Raw genomic sequence first — 18,756 nt, 5'->3', positions numbered from 1 at the left:
TCGAACTCACTCAAGGGGACAACCTTCGGGACCGGCCCTCCCGAGTTACTACTGTTCACAGACGCCTCCAACCAGGGATGGGGAGCCCTTCTCCTCGACGAAACGGCACGAGAGACCTGGTTGGAAGGGGAGAGGCAACTCCACATCAATGTCCTGTAGTTGGAAGCAGTCCAGAAGGCGTGCCTACACTTCGCAAGTCTGCTAAAGGGGAACACCGTGGCGTGGATGTGCGACAACGCCACGGTAGTGGCATACATAAGGAAGCAGGGTACTTGTAATCGAAGGAGTTGTGCGATCTAACCATAGAGAGTCTAGATTGAGCGGAAGAAAATCAAGTGGTGATGTTAGCAAGGTTCATTCCCGGGAAGAAAAACGGTCTGCCCGACGGCCTCAGCAGAATGGGCCAGATAGTAGGGACAGAATGGTCCCTTCTCCCAGGAATAGCCAAGCTCATCATTCAACGCTGGGTTCCTCGGTGGTTGACCTCTTTGCAACAACCTCAACGCCCAACTCCCAGTCTATTGCTCCCCTGTACCAGACCCGAAAGCAGCCTTAGAAGACTTTTTTCAGCACAAGTGGGACAATCTGGATGTGTACGCTTTTCCCCCTTTTCACGTTGATAAGACAACGGCTCAACAGAGTAAAGACGGCCCGAAACCTAAAGATGACTTTGGTAGCGCCCTGGTGGCCGGAGAGAGAGAGTGGTTTGCGGATCTAAAAGATCTATCGAGTCAACCGCCGTGGCCTCTGTCCGTCAGGTCAGACCTTCTGCACCAGCCTCACTTTCTCAAGCTCCACGACAGCCCACTCTCCCTACGTCTTCACGACTGAAGACTAAAGAGCGGCTCCTGAAGAAAGAAGGATATTCTTCCTCCACGGCTAAGAGAATGTCTCTATTCCTGAGAAAGTTGTCAGCCGCGGTCTACCAGACAAAATGGACCTCCGTCACGAAGTGGTGCTCTAAGAGGCACATTAGACCTCTTAAGGCCTCTATCCCAGACATAGCAGATTTTCTGGTGTTTCTCAGGGACAAAGCAGGGATGTCAATCCCAGCCATAAAAGGGGTTCGGGCTGCCTTAGGCCAAGTCTTCCTCCTGAAGGACATCGACCTGGGGGCCTCGAGACACATAGCGATGCTTGTCAAAAGCTTCGAGCAGTCTTGCCCCCCCCTCAGGCGGGAAAGGTGCCCCAGTGGGACTTAGGCAAGGTCCGGAAGATGATGTGTCGTTCCCCCTTTGAACCCTTGAAGGATATCGTGGACAAAGATCTCACCCTCAAGGCCGTCTTCTTGCTGGCCTTGGCGTCCGCTAAGAGAGTGGGTGAGATCCATGGTCTGTCATTCGACGTCTCTCTCTCAAAGGGGTGGAAAGAAGTATCCTTCAAGTTCGTACCTTCTTTTGTGGCCAAGACTCAAAACCCGGCAGTCTGGGACCCGAGTTTTGAAGGTTTCTCGATTCCTGCCATCCATAAGACAGGTAATGTAGAAGACTTAAAATTGTGACCAGTGCGAACAATTAGAAAATACCTGGAAAGGACAGCGCATCTCCGACCGGATATCAAGAGCCTCTTCGTTTCCACAGGTATTAATAAGAAACAAGTTTCCAAGACACCATCTCCTTCGGGTTGAGACAGGTGATCGCCAGATCCTACAAGGAAGCTGGTTCTCCATTGGGGCAGTCATTGCCGCCCTCCAAGCAGTGTAGGGGTGAGGCCAGAGGCTCTTGCGGGGCTATCCTCCGATAGGAGCGAGTGCGAAGCCCTCCTTATCGCCTACCCGCTCTCTGGCTCTCCTCTTAGGAGGTTACAGGCTGTCCCCAAAGATGAACACATTCTTCGCGACTACACTTCGGGGGAAATCGTCAGAAGAATTTTTCAAGAGGTGAGTCTTAGATAATAGCGTAAGGTTGCGCAGCTACCCTCACTCCCGCACTCTGATAGGCCCCCGCATTCCATAGCCCTCTTGGCCCTGCGTGCCAAGTCAAGTGTCAGAATAACACTCCCGCCTCCTAAAGTATAAGTCTCCAAAAGAAAGTAGTTCTCGGTAAGTATTTTGTGTTGGAACAAATCAAAAATTTTAAGTAATTTTTATTTTTCCTAACATACTTAACGAGAACTACTTTCAGGTAATGGCCCTCCCTTCCGTCCCCGAGTGCCATCCTTCCATTGCCAGGTTGGGCTATACGACGAACTTAATGAGGAGAATGACCCAGAGAGGCAGTGACCTGCTCTCGGGGCGCATTCCTTGGCGGCGGGGGTAGGCCTATGAAGAGAACGGAGTAGGGGGGTAACGGCGCGAAAAACCTTGGTCGAGAAAGAGAGATCACAAGTGACTCCAAAAGAAAGTAGTTCTCGGTAAGTATGTTAGGAAAAATAAAAATTACTTAAAATTTTTGATGTTTAAAGTACTGCATGTAGTTATAACATAAGTAAAATGGGAACTTTTGGAGCAAATAATAATTTGGCTTGGACAATAATGCTTATCATGGTTAGTTTTCAATATAAATAATAATTTGGCTTGGACAATAATGCTTGTCATGGTTAGTTTTCAATATAATTAGTTAAGCCTAAAATACAAAACATATTGGGTTTGAACATTGCATTTTGAATATGAAACCGATTTACCTTGACAGAAAATATTGGCTAGTGGTTTGGGAAAAAATCTATAAATGCACAGGTATCAACCAATATCCATGCACGGCATGTAAAAAAGAAGCACCAGGACATTATGATATTCTGAAGTGTAATATTACTGTCTACACAACTTGAAGAGGATCTCTGTCTCTCTCAGAAATTATTATTTGTATCTTTTGATCAAATAACTCCATAAGACGAGGCTTCAACACTTTAAGGTAGCCTCTTTCAGTGTTAGAATGATCAGTGAGTACAACGGATATACCCTGATGAGTAGCATCAAGTACTTCATGGTGAGACATTTCTCCGGTAAGCCATAAATCTACTTTGGATCCACGAAGTACTGATGACCCAGAACCAGCACAGACTGCAACACTCCTGATTAATGAATCTGTAAAGAGAACGACTTAATTGTTAAATCTTACATGTTATAAATACATACATATACCAAGGCACTTCCCCCAATTTTGTGGGGTAGCTGACATCAAACAAATGAAACAAAAAAAGGGGGACCTCTCCTCTCTATATCCCTCCCAGCCTGACAAGGGACTCAACTGAGTTCGGCTGGTATTGCTAGGGTGCCACAGCCCACCCTCCCTCGTTATCCACCACAGATTTAGCTTCATAATGCTGAATCCCCTACTACTGCTACCTCCATGGTCATCCAAGGCACCAGAGGAAGCAGCAGGGTCTACCGGAACTGCGTCACAATTGCTCGCCATTCATTCCTATTTCAATCATGCTCTCTTGCCCCTCTCACATCTATCCTCCTATCACCCAAAGCTTTCTTCACTCCATCCATCCACCCAAACCTTGGCCTTCCTCTTGTACTTCTCCCATCATCTCTTGCAGTCATCACCTTTAGAAGACAGCCATTTTCCATTCTCTCAATATGGCCAAACCACCTCAAGACATTCATATCTGCTCAAGCTGCAACTCATTTCTTATACCCGTTCTCACCCTCACTACTTCGTTCCTAACCCTATCTACTCGAGATACACCAGCCATACTCTTTAGACACTTCATCTCAAACACATTCAATTTCTGTCTCACCGTCACTTTCATTCCCCACAACTCCGATCCATACATCACAGTTGGTACAATCACTTTTTCATACAGCACTCTTTTTACATTCATGCCCAACCCTCTATTTTTTACTACTCCCTTAACTGCCCTCAACACTTTGCATCCTTCATTCACTCTCTGACGTACATCTGCTTCCACTCCACCATTTGCTGCAACAACAGACCCAAGTACTAAAACTGATCCACCTCCGCAAGTAACTCTCCATTCAACATGACATTTAACCTCGCACCACCGTCTCTTCTCATGCATCTCATAACCTTACTCTTACCCACATTAACTCTCAACTTCCTTCTCTCACACACCCTTCCAAATTCTGTCACTAATCGGCCAAGCTTCTCTTCCGCGACTGCAACCAGTACACTATCATCCGCAAACAACAACTGATTTACGTCCCATTCATGGTAATTCTTGTCTACCAGTTTCAATCCTCGTCCAAGCATTCGAGCATTCACCTCTCTCACCACTCCATCAACATACAAGTTAAACAACCACGGCGACATCACACATCCCTGTCTCAGCCCCACTCTCACTGGAAACCAATCGCTCACTTCATTTCCTGTCCTAACACACACTTTACTATCTTTGTAGAAACTTTTCACTGCTTGCAACAACCTTCCACCACCTCCTTACCTTTTGCTAAATATTTCTCGCATATCTGCCTAACTGTAAAAATCCGATTCATACAACCCCTTCCTCTTCTAACACCACCCTGTACTTCTAAGATTGCATTCTCAGTTTTATCCTTAATCCTATTGATCAGTACTCTACCATACACTTTTCCAACTACACTCAAAAAACTAATACCCCTTGAATTATAACACTCATGCACATCTCTCCTTTACCCTTATATAGTGGTACAATACACGCACAAACCCAATCTACTGGTACCATTGACAACACAAGACATATTAAACAATCTCACCAACCATTCAAGTACAGTCTCAGCTGCTTTTCCTACTCTGGTTTCATCTAGTGCTCTCCTCACTTCCTCTCTTGTAATCTCTCTCTCATTCTCACCTCCCATCACCGGTACCTCAACACCTGCAACAGCAATTTTATCTGCCTCTCTATTATCCTCAACATTCAGTAAACTTTCAAAATATTTCGCCCATCTTTTCCTTGCCTCCTCTCCTTTTAACAACCTTCCATTTCCATCTTTCACTGTCTCTTCAATTCTTGAACCAGCCTCCCTTACTCTCTTCACTTCTTTCCAAAACTTTCTTCCTATTCTCTTCATATGAATGACCCAATCCCTGACCCCACCTCAGGTCAGCTGCCCTCTTTACCTCACTTAACTTGCGCTTTACTTCCACATTTTTCTCTATGTCTTTCATACTTCTCTACACTATTACTCTGCAGCCAATCTTCAAAAGCCCTTTTTTTCTCTTCCACTTTTACCTTCACTTCTTCATTCCACCATTCACTGCCTTTCCTCATGCTGCCTCCAACAAACTACTTGCCAAACACATCACTTGCAATCCCAACAAAATTTTCTTTTACTAACTTTCACAACTCTAAATTACCAGTTTCTCTTACTTTCACTTCGTCATATGCCATTTTTAACCTTTCTTGATATTTACTTTTTACCCCCGGTTTTATTAGCTCTTCAACCCTCACTAGCTCCCTTTTACATCCACCTACTCTATTCCTCCACTCTTTTGCTACAACTAATTTTCCTTCCACCAAAAAATGATCAGACATACCATTAGCCGTACCCCTAAACACGTGCACGTCTTTCAATCTTCCAAACATTCTTTTAGTTATCAACACATAATCCATTAACAACCTTTCTACCACTCTTCCATTTGCCACTCTTACCCATGTATACTGTACTTGTTTTTATCTTTCTTTTTGCAAAAGCTAGAACTTATCACCATCTCTTGCTCAACATACATATCTACCAGTCTCTCACCACTCAAATTTTCACCTGGTACACCATACTTCCCAATGACACCTTCTACCTCTCCAGCACCCACGGTAGCATTCAAGTCACATGTTATAAATTTGTTAGAGATTATACAATAAACTAATATGCAACTGCAGTCTGATCAGTTTATATATCATGTTTATTTTGGCATCAAGCAATTTTTTTATTATAAAATCATCAATAAGACTCCATCCACAGGGACGAACTTTGTTTCAGGTAACATTAGAAGCGCAGACGCAGCGAGCAACGTTCGGTATAGGTTTTTACGTATGATTACTGAAGTAACGAGAGCTGTGCTCGGTGGTCAAGACTGGGAAGATGTCATTGCCTAACGTACGAAGTTACGTTTTTCACCAATGCCAATAATATACCATTTTTTCTATACTCTACTTTCAAGTCTAAACATGTTAAAGTTTTATTTATAGCATGAGGCAACTTTGATCTTGATAGTTGTATAAACTACACCCTTTCAGCCATTGGGATGTGTGGGGCGATGCTTATCGAGATCGTGATGCATTTTTTTTTTCCAACTTTATGTTGGCGTAATCTACAATGAATGACAAGTTGCAGCAATTTCTAAAATAACTGGACATTATTATTTATAATGTTATTGAAGATGAGGTAAAACAAAAACTAGCTCTTTCCCGCAGACAACACAAGAGGTTACGGGCAAGAAATGTGGCAAATTAGCAAGTCGAAGTAACCTATTTTCTTAGGCCTTCATAGATCTCTGCAAGTTTTGGGTATAATTTTACACAAACTCTGCTTAGAAATCTTTGTGATGTTTATTGTAGTTCTGTATAATTGTATCCTGTTTGGTGATTGTAGGTTCGAGTTTAGAGACAACATTGTAAAACTTATTTGGATCCATTCTCACGTAATTTATGAAATCTAGTTCTGATTCGCTGTATAACTCCTGTAGAACCATAATACACGACTAATTTTGTCTCCATTGCAAACACACTAGGCACCAAAATTTCTTCTTCCCTTTTTTCTAGCACACAGCAATACTGTAACAATACACAAGATAATTTTTGTTTTTCTTTTTTTTTTGGTACAAATGTTATTTTCATGTTACCTGTATAACAATCACTCTTGCTGCTCAACTGTCATCATTTGGACCCAAGCATAAACACCTTTACCGAACTTTGCTCAACAAGAAACACAGTTCGCTGAACAATGTTCGGTTGTGTGGACGGAGCCTAATTGACCAAATTTAATTGCAACATTATTACCATATTACCTTTCTGGGTAAGCAACTAATCATGCTACTTTAATAGTTGTGGGCATTTTATGAGTTTGAGAGAACCAGCACAATTGGAGTAGGCATCAGAACTCCTGACATCTGCCTTATAACTTCTGGCTAACATGCCTGTTCTCTGTGCCAAAACTTACTTTAATACAAATAATACAAACAATACTGTATATTTATATAAAGCCATTTAAAGTTGAAAATAGAAGGCAAAGACCAAATACATCTTAAATTTTACATTACATACAGCTCTTTAAGTAATGATTAGCAAAAACAGAGTTAACTTTGCTCTGAGCCACTGTCAGAACTTTCTTTAAGGACAAATATTTAACAAAATTAAAGAGATGTAGCTACCATTCTGATATATGCTTTGAATTTTTAATACTATATTATGTGGAATGAGCTCTTTTAACAAGGATAATATTGCACTTTTTAACAATGATCTATTAGGAAAACTAATATTAGCAGTTCTATTCAAATTTACCTTAACAGCTCTTACGAGGCATAAAATTATAAACCAGTCTTCAAAATCCTTGTTTACTGGACAAAGAAGGAAGGGTACAACTGCTAGGTTGACTCTTTAATCTATAAATTTTGGCTCTAAAATAAAGTAAGAGATAGAATCTCCTGACCCTGACCAAAACCAACATTTTAGATAGTGATTACTTACTGATTCTCTTTGATATAACTAATGCTAACGGAATATGGTTTTGAGAGTTAATTTCTTCAAATTAATTTGTGTCCAAAGGTTCATAAACTGGATTTCTTAAGAAGCTTAAAACAAATCCACTTAATTTGAATATCCAAAGGGGCTTTATAATTCTGTAATGAAAGTCTTAAATAACTGTATTATATAACTGTATTGGAGAAATAGAATGATATACCTTACGTCTTTTCTGTCAAATTTTATATGTTTTTGTAAAAATATTAAAGTTCATTTAAGCTTCTTTATCAAATAATCTTGATTTTATGCCTGTGACCAAACTGAGACATGATCTTCCTAATATGGCGGTGGAATCAGTGTTGCTAGAGAAGTTCAATATAACATCAGTGGATAAGTCTAATCAAATGTGTTTACAGACCAAACTTAACAACAATTTCTGATCCTTGATAGAAGATTGACAAATTCTTATATAAAGAGAGACATAAGAACTTATTTATGTACACAAATTCCTCTATTACCTCACCAACCGTAAGTTTGCTGCTGATTCTGATAAAAGTTTGCCAGTTGACATTTTTTTTTTGACTAAAGTCAATGGTTAGGACCTTGAAAACCCTTTTGCTCCTAAAATACAGTTAACAATTTCCAAACAGCTATCTGTAGGATGTAGGTTTTGGAGGTAAAATATGAGATGTTGGCTGCTTGAGTAGACCTTGTCTGAGTAGTAAAATTCTTGACCTATTGTTAGTAGTGGCTAAAGATCAGGAAATCAAGGTCTTGGAGTTCAGAAGGGAGCTACGAAAGTCATCCTTGTGTTTAGAGATTCCCTGAACTTGTGGATAACCATCCAGATCATTGCTACGAGAAGAAAGGCATTAAAGTTTAGCCTCTTCCAATCATGTAACATTACATCCACTTCCCAAGCCCTTGGATCTGGCATTGGAGAGCAAAGACATAATTACACCCAATTCCCAAGCTCTTGGATCTAGTATTGGAGAGCAAACACATATATCTCATTGTTGAACCTTGTTGCAAACGTACATATTTGGCCTTCCTCTCATCTTTCATATTTTGTGACACAATAGGGGATGGAGAGATCACTCGTTTGGTAGAACCTAACCTATTCTGCTCAACTGATTAACCAAAATGATAAACTTTCCTAAAATAAACTGAGGTAACAACCATGAAATTTTTGTTTCTGTCCACTGATGTAATTGGTTTGCTACCAGAAATCTACTTTGTACCTCCTTGCATTTGAATGTATGCTAGGACAGTGGTATTGTCCAAGTAAACTGCTATGACCAATTCTATTACCCTCTGTTCCACCTGAATGAGAACTCTTAATGATTAGACTTACCGAATATAGGAATGTCATTCAAGAATGCACCCCAACCCTGGTTTGATGCCTACTAGAAGAGAAAGATCTGGGATAAGAGCTTTAAGACTGACACCACCATTGAATCAAATCTAATAGGTCATATCTGGCCATGAATTCATTAGTACCTTAATGGGATTTAAGGTCCTGTCTCACAACTGAGAGCAGTGATTCTGTAAATCTCATTGGTAGATGTCCCAGAAAAACAAACTTCACCAGAGAAGCCATAGCTCCCCGAAGCCTTATTATTATTTGAGTTGTCTGAAGTAACCCTGTTCTGAAAGCATTGTGTGATTCCTAAAATGACTGCACAATACTCTTCTCTCTCGAAAAAGCCCCAAAAGGAACTAGTGCTATTCAATCTCATACTCAAACAGGTAATCAATTGAGTTTCTGAAGATTGAAAGAAATCTTCAGAAGACTTAAAAGGTTCAAGAGCAGTGACTGAGACCTGAGCAACTTTTCCTTGGAAGAGTTTTCCAGATCGAATAGTATCCAAATTGCTAAAGATAAAGCCACCTGTACAAGTGAATTAATAAATATTTTGTCTAGGAACAAAACAGGAATGTCCTTAACTGGAGACGAACAAGGATGTGGAAATATGCAACTCTGGGTGTATTATAACTCCTCGACCAAAGGTATTCATTTACATACCAGGAACCAAATTCTGAACATAACAAGCATCATTACTCTGAGGGATATTAGACAAAGAAACACTAGTACTGTACAATACTTACTGTTAATGGTAAAGTTAGACTAGCTGGTTTATCAGAGTATACCTTCAAAATTGTTGACTCATTAAAATCATAGGTAACAACAACAGAGGAGTTTAGGAAATTATTAATCAAACCTAAAACTCAACCCATTTAATCAGAAAGAATGTCTACTCTATTAGAAAGATCTAATTTTATATTATTGTCTACTGTGTTATGAGCAACTCCTGGCATAGAAATTTCACAAACATTCTAAGATATCATCAATATACTCTGATTGGATTTGCTAGACCTACTAGAATGTCTTTGCTTGTGCTTAACAATGCTTTCTTTCAGCCTAACCTTAGCTAATTCAAGATAGCCATTGGCATTATTGTCATCACTGTCTACTAATTGAAGGGAACAAATGGCTAAAGAGCAATCGGAGTCGAAGCAAAGAACACATGACGAGTGGGCATCGACTGTTTAAATATAACTCAATTGCTTTGCATTTAAGACAATATCTCTGTAAACAATCACCTGAAAACTTATATGCAAGTAATATTGATAAGCAAATATACACTAAACCAACTACCAAACCAAAAACGACACTTACATTGTGAGGGGGCACACGAGAAAATTCTTAGTAAGGCCAAGATTCAATGAATGGCAATTTAGCAGTTGTGGTGGGGGGGGGAGGAGGAGGAGGAGGAATAACAGCAAGAGAAAATTTGTTATCGACTTTCCTTCCGAGGTCGTCAAGCTGGATCTTACATTATATAGCTTTCTCTATTTGAAGGTAAAATTAACGGAGATAATAAAATAACTTACCAGATGTTGCTCCATGTGCTAAGGCTAACCTTACATAAGGCAAGTTGAGATGAGATTTTACTTTGTCAACTGCTTCCTTTAATGTTACCGGTGAAGATAAGTTGCATTTTCTACCCATTCCATAACCATCTAAAGGAACCTACAAAGAGAATAGAAATACTATTCAGTTTAAAAATGGAAAGATGATTCATCAATAAAGAATCTTAATTTTTGCTACAATATGCAACAAAGGTTGTGTGACCCAATTTTGGTGATTTTTGGTCAGAAGTCACTAAGCAGAAACTTACCTTCTCTTCATTTCCCATGACGACACATTTTGCAACTTCGCTCGATAAAATATGCAGTTCACTAAGCATGGCTTTAAAGTACCAATGCTTAATGTTTTATCAAAATATCAGATAGATCATTAAAATAAATTAATGGCAATTTTACTTATGGTAAACACTAAAATAAAAAAAATGCACAAGGAATTTAAGTTTTTAGCTGCTCTAGTAATATATTTGATTATTATTACTAGCTAAGCTACAACCCTAGTTGGAAAAGCAGGATGCTATAAGCCCAAGGGCTCCCCAGTGAAGAAAGGAAATAAAGAAATAAACAAACTGCAAGAAGAGTAACGAACAATTAATATAAAATATTTTAAGAACAGCAATAATAAAAGAGATCTTCATGCATAAACTATAAAGAGAGACTTATGTCAGCCACTTGAACATAAAAAAACATTCACTGCAAGTTTGAACTTTTGAAGTTTCACCGATTCAACTGCCCGATTAGGAAGATCATTCCATAATTTGGTCATAGCTAGAAAAAAACTTCTAGAATACAATGTAGTATTGAGCTTTATGATGGAGAAGGCATGACTATTAGAATTAACTGTAAACCTAGTTTTACAAGCAGGATAGTGCTGACTTGGAAGATCTGAATGCAAAGGATCGTCCGTAATAAAAAAAACTTCTGCAACATGCATAAAGATGTAATTGAACGATGGTGCCAGAGATTAATATCTACAGTAGATAAGGAATAATGAGACAGCAAGTGAAGTGGCAAACGTGTCTACAAACAGCTCTCTCCATCTCAGAATTTTTTGACACACTCTTAGGGTAGAGAGAAGCATTTATCAGTTCATGTTCAACTTCCGTAGAATAAATTGTGGGAAATGGTGGATACCCTGTCGTTACCCACAAGACAATAACCCTTCCACTATGCTGAACGATGGCTCTGACCTCAAAGTCCCCTCCTGCATGTAAGCCAGCCTTGAGGTGTTAATATCATTATTATTATCATTACTAGTTAAGCTACAACAGTAGTTGGAAAAGCATGATGCTATAAGCCCAAGGGCTCAAACAAGGAAAAATAGCCTAGTGAGGAAAAGAAACAAGGAAATAAATAAACTACATGAGAAGTAATAACAATCAAAATAAATTATTTTAAGATCATTAACAACATTAAATTATATCTATCATATATAATCTATAAAAACTTCATAAAAACAAGAGGATGATAAACAAGATAGAATAGCGTGCCCGAGTGTACCCTCAAGCAAGAGAACTCTTAACCCAAGACAGTGGAGGACCATGATACAGAGGCTATGGCACTACCCACACTACCGAAGACTAGAGAAAAATAGTTTGACTTTACAGTGTCCTCCTAGAAGAGCTGCTTATCATAGCTAAAGTGTCTCTTCTACAATTACCAAGAGGAAGGTAGCCACTGTTTGTAAAAACCAGCCCATGCTTCCCCATCATCAGTGACTCCTGCGCCCGAAACACCTCAAATATTGCTAGAAATACCAGGCAGTTTAGGTAAAGGCAAGATTTACTTTCCATCCATATTCCTGACAGGGTGAAGATAAACTATGGTAACACCCTCACCATTTCCGGGATGCATCGTTGAAGAGGGAAATGTCTGGGACTGTTACCTCCAATGACACCGTAAGATAAACAAAGAGGGTTGTACCACTACGCAACCAGTTCCAGCTGGTTCTAAATTGGAAGAATGCAAGTCATATTTGGATTGGAGACCCTGCCCCAATGACAGTTTGAGCTGGAACTGGAAAACCACCATTTTCAAATAATTCAGCAAAACAAACTTCTTGAGAGATGCCGTGGTCCTTAGGATCCTCAACATAAGAACCGACAGCCTCTTCACTTGCTCGAAACTCTCCAACAAATGCAGGAAGGACTGAAACCGCTTTAACGAAGGGAAGACTGAAAAAGAAGTGGGGCTATGAAAATCCACAAATATAGAATCCTCTTTGTTGGAACCACAAGGGACTTGTAGATTAACCAGGACTACTAGAGTGCGCAACAAGTTTGAGTTACTACACCTGATGAATGCAAATCTATTCTATAGAGGAGTTAAAAAAGTATAAAAGCACTATTATGCCCTTAATCCATCACCCATGTGAAGACTTGAGGAGCCATCTTGATCCAAAAGTACAAGCACTTGAATTGATAAACCTTTGTACCACAGAATCTGCAAAATAAACCCCCATGAACATGCCAAAGTAAAACTTAAGTGTCAAAGTGTGTCCTGCTAGTTATCTACTCCACAACACTAGTGATCCTATCCAACTCAAAAATTCTACTCAAAGGAGATGAATCAAAATGCTTTGGGAAATTTGAAACAGATCCAACCAGAGAAGAACCAACCTGGTCTCCACGTTAAGTAAAATTAGTAAACAAACCTGTAGCCTCTAAGATGACAACCAAACAGCTTAAGATATTCAAAATCAGATTAAGATGGCCTGTAAACTTCTATTCAATAAGAGCTGATAAAAGGCCTACCACAGAATCTGCAAAATAAACCCCTATGCACATGCCAGAGTAAAATTTCCACTGTCTAGAGACCAGTGTTGGCATGGGTAGATACCTGGGGACCTACCTACTTGCCCACCCAGGCTGGGTTTTTTAATCTATAAAACCCAGGAGGATTTTTTAAAGTTTTTATCCATTTTCTGCTACTATAAGCCATTATTATTGTCCTATTGAGTAACTTTTAGTATGATTCATAATTCAAAGAACAAATATATTTAAAATTCCTTTTTTTAAATTATGGCAGATATACTAGAATAGCTTTCTAATCTAAAAAAAATTAAAGGCTTTTTACCTTTTTCAGCTGTTTTCTGCTTCCATAATATACAGCACTATTGTGCAAATTTTAGTGCAGTACATAATGAACAGTAGAACAGTGCAGTATACTTTTGAAGACATAATATAGTACATTACAATTTCCCTAACTAGGGTTGTAGCTTGGCTAGTAATAATAATAATAATAACAATACACTAAAGCAAGTATCCTACTGTGAGACCACTTTCTGAGATGGGTTGTAAGTCAGATTTACAGTCAGACTAGGCACAAAAGGTACCTAAGAATTAGCCTAGGCCTACTAAGTAAACTGAAAGTCCCACGATTTTACTGCAACAGGGCATTACTGTACTGTATAGTTACAGTATAAAGTACAGTATGAACATACAGTAAATTATAAAAAAAAACAGGAATAAAATAAAATCACGTATTTGTTATGATTTTACACTGAAAAGTAATGTAATTAGGAAAAAAATAGCTACATTTACTACTTTGGGCCTAAAGGTAAACAAATTTGGCATTGGTGTTTGGTATTACAGAACTTAAACGTTTATAGGTCTAACCATGCAAAAATAAGGAAGATGCATTTAAGCGAAGAGCTACAACACAGTAATTCAATGGACCACTGCATTTTAAGTAATTTGGTAAAAATAAACAAAAAGGTACCAGATGACAAAACACAACCTAAAGTACAAGAGCTTTCTTTTTCTTACAGGTGTAAAGCAATCAGTAGTTTTCTAATTTTATGTACAGCAGGTAAAATGAAATTAATTAGGCTTATAACCTTGTAGGGACTTTAAAAATTCCTTCAGGTCAGTATACATTATCTTTACTATCAATCTGCTAGTTCTCTTTTGAGCAAACTGTTGTACTTCACCAACTTGGCAGTTTTCTCATTACCTGGTCTGTTTCTTAATCTACTGTGAATTTGACCAAAAAAAGAAAAAACTCTTTCAAATGATGCTGAAGAAGGTGGCAGGGAACCAATTTCTCGCGTAAACTTGCAACATTGCAGTGTAACCAGACCACTTATTTTTTTCTGTATTTACTCCCATTATTTTCATTCACTTAGATGGTAAGAAAGTTTCTGTTACTTTGGCTGCCAATATTAATTTGGGATATGCTGCTTCATCTTCAATAGACAAAGCCATCAAAGGTGTTACAAAATCTGCATTAATTGAGGATAGCCATGCAACTGCCACACCTTGATCAATGGATATTTTTTTCCCTTTATATTAGAGATTTGGGATGAGCCTGATAGGCAACAAAATGAAGGGGGTCACACACTGTAAATTGTTTATTTTATCAATTCCTTGATAGGTTGAAGAACACGAGCTTCCTGAAAGTCTAGCCAAACTTTCACACTCACCCAAAAGTACAATGGTAACTCTGAAATGTGTTTAAGGCAGTACACACTAATTTCAATTGTTGGATGAGGTTCACTGTTTCCATTTGAATGCTGGCATTTAAAGCTATACAAGTTTCATCATATACATTAGACATTTGGCTTTGTGGTTTTTCTTAACGGTTACATCATCATACATGTTGTATCTTGTTTTATATAGGTAAAGTGGCATGACCGGGAAACAAACAAATTACTGTACAAGTTGCCAACTAATTTTAGTACTTTACCGCTTTGTAATTGTATACTGTAGTAAAGTAGATTACATAATTTTTAGGTATTTTAAGATGTATGTCAGAATACTTATTGGCCATTTTAAGACAGCAAGTATGCAACTTTAAACACAAACCTCATACTTACATGCCACCTATAAGCAAATGAGAATAAATAAATTATTAGATATATAAATGATAATGGGGAAAAAATTGTTTAAAAGGTTGCTGTCAAAAAACTGTGACTTCAGTTTCCCAAACTTCCCATGGTAGGCTTAACCTAAAAAAAGTCTTAATTACCATATATACCTAGTCCTCGTCTGACTTAACCCTTGAAATATGGGAGTGCACTATTGGTACAGAATGGACTTTAAGTAGGTCTTGGGAAAGGATCTTTCACTTAATAAGAGACTTGCATGTATGTTCAATTTAATTTTATATTTTTCTCTTAATCTTTTCAAGGATTTTAAGTAGATAGCTGAAATACAAATGAAACTGAGGGCATAGAAATATTAATAAATTTAAATAGTTAAGATAAAGAATCAATAAGGAAATACAAAATATAAATGAAGTGGCACAGACCAAATTTTCATTTTGAGACATGCTGTACAGCAATGTGTAGAATATAGAAATCCACTTTTGTGGACTACAAAAAAGCCTTTGATAGTGTGCACCGGTCAATTTTGTGAAGAGTCCTCTTAACCCTTTTACCCCCCGGCTATTTGGAACTTTCCAACCCTTAACCCCCAGGGGTTACTTTTTTTTCAAGCACATTTTGCAGTATATATTTTTTAAATTGCTCTAACAGCCTTAATTTTCGTCATAGAAAGTTCAGGTTGGTCTCATTCTCTTGGAAAATGCCTGAAGTTTCTCAAGAAATTATCAAAAATATGCAAAAAAAATTGTAAATAGCAGTTTTTTGCAAGGACATACTGGTACGTCCATGGGGGTAAAGGGATGTGTTTTGTGAAACGTCCCAGTACGTCATTTGGGGGTAAAAGGGTTAAATATGTGAATTTGATTAAGTCTGTTCATGAGCATACCAAGTGCAAAGTTAATGTTAATGGAGTCCTACCAAATGAATTTCCAGTTAACAGTGAAGTACTCCAAGGGAATGTGTTGTCACCTATATCATTTATCTTCCTCATGGATTTTGTAATGCGTAGAACAGTCGGAGATAGTGGAAAAGGATTGGACTGGATTGGTGATAGGAAATTAGCAGACCTAAAATATGCTGATGATACTGTCCTTTTTAGCAGAACACAATAAGATTTGCAACGCTTGCTCACCAGAATGCATGAAATATCACACAAGTTTGGGCATAAGATATATAGAAGAAAGACAGAGATGCTGAGAATGGAGTATGCAATGGAAGATGAAATATCATTGGAAGGAAAAAGGATTAATGAGGTAGAATTATTTAAATATTTAGGAACTATGATCAATAAAGTCTTTAGAACTAGAGTTTAGTGACAGATTGAAAAAAGAAAATCAGACAATGGCTAGGTTAATTAAAATTTGGAAATCAAATCACCTGAAATTACATATAAAAATCAGACTATACATCAGTTTAGTGAGATCGGTGTTACTATTTGAATGTGGGTCATAGTCTGACAATGAAACAATCTTCAACAGATTTAGTAGATTTTAGAACAAAGCCCTCAGAAGGATATTGGGTTCTAAATGGCAGGACAAAATTAGAAATGAAACTATATGAGAGATTACTCGAGTGCCATATGTGGATGAGATCATGATGAGGGGTAGATGGAGATGGTTTGGGCATGGCTCTTTGTACTCCCTAAGAAAGATTAGTTCAACAAACATTCAGCTGTGCTCCACAAGGCACCAGAAGAGTTGGAAGACCCAGGCCTACATAGCTGAGAACTATGAAGCATGAAATACATGAGCAATGAAGTACTGAATTAAAAGCTCAAGATAGGGATGACGGGTGAACTCTAACGGAGGCCCTTTGGGTCAATAGGCATAGATGATGATGATGATATGAAAATAGTAAAATGTAAAATAACCCGCATTTAACCGAATAAAATCAAGGTTTTTTTTAAAAACCTGCTCAGGCTGGGTTTTTTGCCATCCCTGCTAGAGAGTGGGGGTGGCAAGATCTTGTTTGACCAGCTAGAACAAGGAGAATTTTCAGATCCACAGATCTCATCATCCACTCAGTTCAAAGCAAGGTTCAGAAGATCTGACCAGGGCAACTCCAATGAAGGCTTTGATCCTTGAGGAGCACAAAAGTGCTGATCAATTATCTAAGTCCTCTATGAAAGCGGAGTGGATGGTCACCTCCCCTAGGCCATTGACCTCGTGAATGAACCGAAGGACTTTCATAAATATAACTTGCCCCTGAGCACCCTTGTCCTCTACCACAGGGGACGGTGAGCCAGCACGCTCCAGAGATTCTACTCCCCCCCCTCCCCCCGCCCCCAGTATGACCATTTTACAGAATCAGGCACGTAATGGGGGGGTGACGAAGGTCCAGCCAAGCCAACGGAAACAGGTGATCCCTGGTATGTGATCTGCTGGCAAATGGTAAGGCATACTGTGCCTTTGGCCCCACGGGTCGGAGCAGAGGGTCAACCATGGCACTGTGCCCAGAGAGCAAGGCCTACCACCCTACATTTTTTTACCTACTAAAGTGCTCATATGCTTAAGTATGACATTGAGTGGTACGATTCCCTCTATTGAAAGCCACTCTTTGAAAGAGGGAGGAGCAAGTGTCCCAAGTCTTGGAACAGACTATGTGTGGCACCGCAGGAAGAACTATATGGGTACCGTCAACCCCTTCCGAAAGAGAGGTGGTATTGCGGGAAGCCATGTCCCAGTGACTACAACTGACCTTCCTGGACTTCTTCAATCTCTTCTTCCATTTCATCTGAGAAGAAGAGTCGGAAACAGAGTCAGAGGAGGAGGAAGAAAAACACACACTTCATCCTCTTGCTGGCTTTGCTGACAGAGCAGTTGAGGTCTGAGTGACCGCTGATGATAACACTCCTCGGGGCAGAGAAATCACACAGGTTGCTCCAACAGGAGCCACAATACTGGGGCACACTGTCACAGTGGAAGGCACACTCACAAGGACCCACAACTCCATAATAATAGGGGCCTGAGGCACAATTACTGACAATGAGGGAGGAGGAACAGACCCTAGGCCCCTGGCACAAGGGTCAGGGTGAAGGACACATGGAAGGGGTGGGGAACATTGGCACTGGGTCAGGGATCATGGTCACACCAAGGACAAGCGGAACACTGTTCTTATTTTTTCCCTTAATTTTGCTTGTATTTCAATCATTGTATGATTTTACTACTTACATAGTAGTTTGGAAGGATTGACTTAACAACATATACGCTCAGTATAATCACATACTGTGGTTGTGTGTTCAAGTAAAAATAAAAAAAAAAATAAAATTATTTCTATCTCTACAGTATCACAACTTCTATCACCAAAAACATTTGTTTTGAAAAACTAATATTATTTACATCTTTGCCAAGATGGTGTGTTTACATATTCGTCAGTGACGAACATATAAACATTATTAAAACTTACAAATTGTTTTATTTTTTTACTTTCTTAAACTTAAATAC

General features: G+C 39.0%; 1 protein-coding gene across 1 annotated transcript in view; it reads right to left on the bottom strand.

Moving 5' to 3' along the window:
* Positions 1–2,537: 2,537 nt before the first annotated feature.
* The window catches only part of LOC137646024 (NIF3-like protein 1), a 152,798-nt gene continuing 136,579 nt past the window's right edge, over positions 2,538–18,756 (bottom strand). The window contains exons 8-9 of the mRNA XM_068379155.1: positions 10,456–10,594; positions 2,538–3,022 (exon numbers count right to left, since the gene is read on the bottom strand). Coding sequence (XP_068235256.1) covers positions 2,754–3,022; positions 10,456–10,594 — 408 coding nt within the window. The 3' untranslated portion in view covers positions 2,538–2,753. The remainder of the gene's footprint in view (positions 3,023–10,455; positions 10,595–18,756) is intronic.

The sequence above is a fragment of the Palaemon carinicauda genome, chromosome 8 (genome assembly GCF_036898095.1).
Source record: "Palaemon carinicauda isolate YSFRI2023 chromosome 8, ASM3689809v2, whole genome shotgun sequence".
Classification (NCBI taxonomy): Eukaryota; Metazoa; Arthropoda; class Malacostraca; order Decapoda; family Palaemonidae; genus Palaemon; species Palaemon carinicauda.
This window is presented reverse-complemented; position numbering and strand designations above follow the sequence as displayed.